General features: G+C 51.7%; 1 protein-coding gene across 1 annotated transcript; it reads left to right on the top strand.

Moving 5' to 3' along the window:
• The first annotated feature begins 274 nt into the window (after window positions 1-274).
• Window positions 275-1,069, top strand: LOC126336446 (cuticle protein 19-like). The gene has a single exon (XM_050000148.1). It carries the CDS (start codon window positions 351-353, stop codon window positions 744-746), a length of 396 nt encoding a protein of 131 aa, XP_049856105.1. The 5' UTR covers window positions 275-350; the 3' UTR covers window positions 747-1,069.
• The last annotated feature ends 1,632 nt before the right edge of the window (window positions 1,070-2,701 follow it).

The raw sequence follows: 2,701 nt of genomic DNA on the forward strand, positions 1-2,701 counted from the left end.
GTAGCGGACAATAGAATCAGGGCCACACAGTAAGGGGGTCCATATGAAACAGCGCAACAGCGAGCGGTGACAATAACTTTTATCAGATAGACTGTTTAAAGGCGTTATTCGGCAGTGCGGTAGCTGCTAGTGGTCATTAAGTCGTGCCGTTCTTAGCCGAGCGTGCGAATGTGCCATAATGGTGGCCTGCGTCGTGTCCCAGCCGGCGAACCAGCGTCCACTTTCGCGCCCGAGTCCACGCGGAAGCTTTTCGTGTATATAAGGCGCCGCGCGAGCTGAGGTAGCCACACACCGACCATCCGTGTCAAAACACCACCACCTTCTCCAGCAGCAGCAGCGGCAGCAACACGATGAAGATAGCACTGGTCCTAGGCTGCCTGCTGGCCGCCGCCCACGCCGGGCTGCTGCCCCACGCGCCGCCCCCGCCGCCGCCGCCGCCCCCGCAGCACGAGATCATCTACGACTACGTGGCGCCGGCCAGCTACCGCTTCGACTACGCGGTGCGCGACGGCCACACGGGCGACGCCAAGACGCAGTGGGAGCACCGCGACGGCGACACCGTCCGAGGCGCCTATTCGCTCGTCGACGCCGACGGCACGACGCGCATCGTCGAGTACACCGCCGACCCGCACAACGGCTTCCGCGCCGAGGTCAAGCGCCTGGGACACCCCGCGCCGCCGCCCCCGCAGCCGCCCACGCTGCCGCCCCCGCCTGCCCCCCACGCCCCCCTGCCGTACCCCGGCTAGGCGGCGCAGAGCCCGCCGCTTGTACGACGACCCTCGCTGCCGCAACGTGTTTCCCGCTCCGTGCCCCATCTCGCTAATGTACTGCTTTCCCCCCGCCATAACTTAAAATGTTTCTTGCTGTGTGTGCTGTGCGCCCGGGTGACCGAATCAGGGGATATCGACGATTCTCGGAAGACGACCGTTGCTTGTTATTGGCGTGTTCACGCACGCTCTTAGCGTTTGTCGTCGAAATGACGACGGACGGTTGTTACACATCGATATTGTTCTGGTCAACAAATATGTGCAATATTTTTTAAATAAATATTACTTTGTTTACTACCGTCTTTTTTGTTTGATCTAAATACCCACTCACTGAACCTATTACAAAGATAGTAGCATAACTAATGACTTTTGTTATGTCGGTGTTACGCCGTGTTCCAAGACAAGTTTTCCTGCCAAACGTATAGTCTCCTAATACTGGATACATCACCAGCACCTATAAAGACTCAAACGGTAGTATGAAACTTAAACAAGCTCAGGAAACCAAACTGCTTATTCACCTCCGTCCTGAGCTTAGATTATAAAAATGGTTCAAATGGCTCTGAACACTATGGGACTTAACATCTGAGGTCATCAGTCCCCTATAAATGGTTCAAATGGCTCTGAGCACTATAGGACTGAACATCTATGGTCATCAGTTCCCTAGAACTTAGAACTACTTAAACCTAACTAACCTAAGGACATCACACACATCCATGCCCGAGGCAGAATTCGAACCTGCGACCGTAGCGGTCGCTCGGTTCCAGACTGAAGCGCCTAGAACCGTTCGGCCAGGACGGCCGGGTATAAAAATGATAAGTTTATATTGGTGGTCAGTGCATTGTTCTAGGACAAAATATGATTAAAATGCTAAATTTAATAAGTTGGTGTGATTCATCAAAATTTTATAAATTACTCTAATTATTATGTCAGAAAATAACTTAAATATGTGTAGTACTCAGAAAACTCATTATTAAATACCTAAAAATTATGAAAACAACGTCATTGGAAATTGAAAGTTTTGGTCGTTCCCCAATGTAGTCCCAGATGTACACCGTAAAAAGAGTTTTGTATTGTTGTGATGAAATGAACAATCGCTTATTCGATGCAGTAGGTTATTTTAGCATATCGCAGCGTGTTCCGAGCATAATATAGTCCAAAATTACTAAGAAGAAACAGACATCACGTTTATATCTCAGAGACATGCTGAGGATGGCGATTAACAGCTTTCTTTAAATGGACCCTGTCGTCTACTGAAAACATGCAGAAAAAAAAACAAGACAATCGTGGCACGACCAGACCGCTTTCTAAGATCACGGTGTCCCACCCACGGCTGTTATGGAGCTTTTTGTGCCAAAGAGTTGGTGCTGTTTGTTTTATTTAGCAGCCTATAATATCTATCGCATTATGAAACAAAATTTTAGGCACAGAAGCGTGCCTGGCACCACGGGCCTATGCCCATATATACACTCCTGGAAATGGAAAAAAGAACACATTGACACCGGTGTGTCAGACCCACCATACTTGCTCTGGACACTGCGAGAGGGCTGTACAAGCAATGATCACACGCACGGCACAGCGGACACACCAGGAACCGCGGTGTTGGCCGTCGAATGGCGCTAGCTGCGCAGCATTTGTGCACCGCCGCCGTCAGTGTCAGCCAGTTTGCCGTGGCATACGGAGCTCCATCGCAGTCTTTCACACTGGTAGCATGCCGCGACAGCGTGGACGTGAACCTATGTGCAGTTGACGGACTTTGAGCGAGGGCGTATAGTGGGCATGCGGGAGGCCGGGTGGACGTACCGCCGAATTGCTCAACACGTGGGGCGTGAGGTCTCCACAGTACATCGATGTTGTCGCCAGTGGTCGGCGGAAGGTGCACGTGCCCGTCGACCTGGGACCGGACCGCAGCGACGCACGGATGCACGCCAAGACCG

This window comes from Schistocerca gregaria, chromosome 2, assembly GCF_023897955.1.
Source record: "Schistocerca gregaria isolate iqSchGreg1 chromosome 2, iqSchGreg1.2, whole genome shotgun sequence".
Lineage (NCBI taxonomy): Eukaryota > Metazoa > Arthropoda > Insecta > Orthoptera > Acrididae > Schistocerca > Schistocerca gregaria.

Coding starts and splice junctions, on each gene's coding strand:
- LOC126336446 (XM_050000148.1), top strand. CDS start 351: ATGAAGATAGCACTGGTCCTAGGCTGCCTGCTGGCCGCCGCCCACGCC.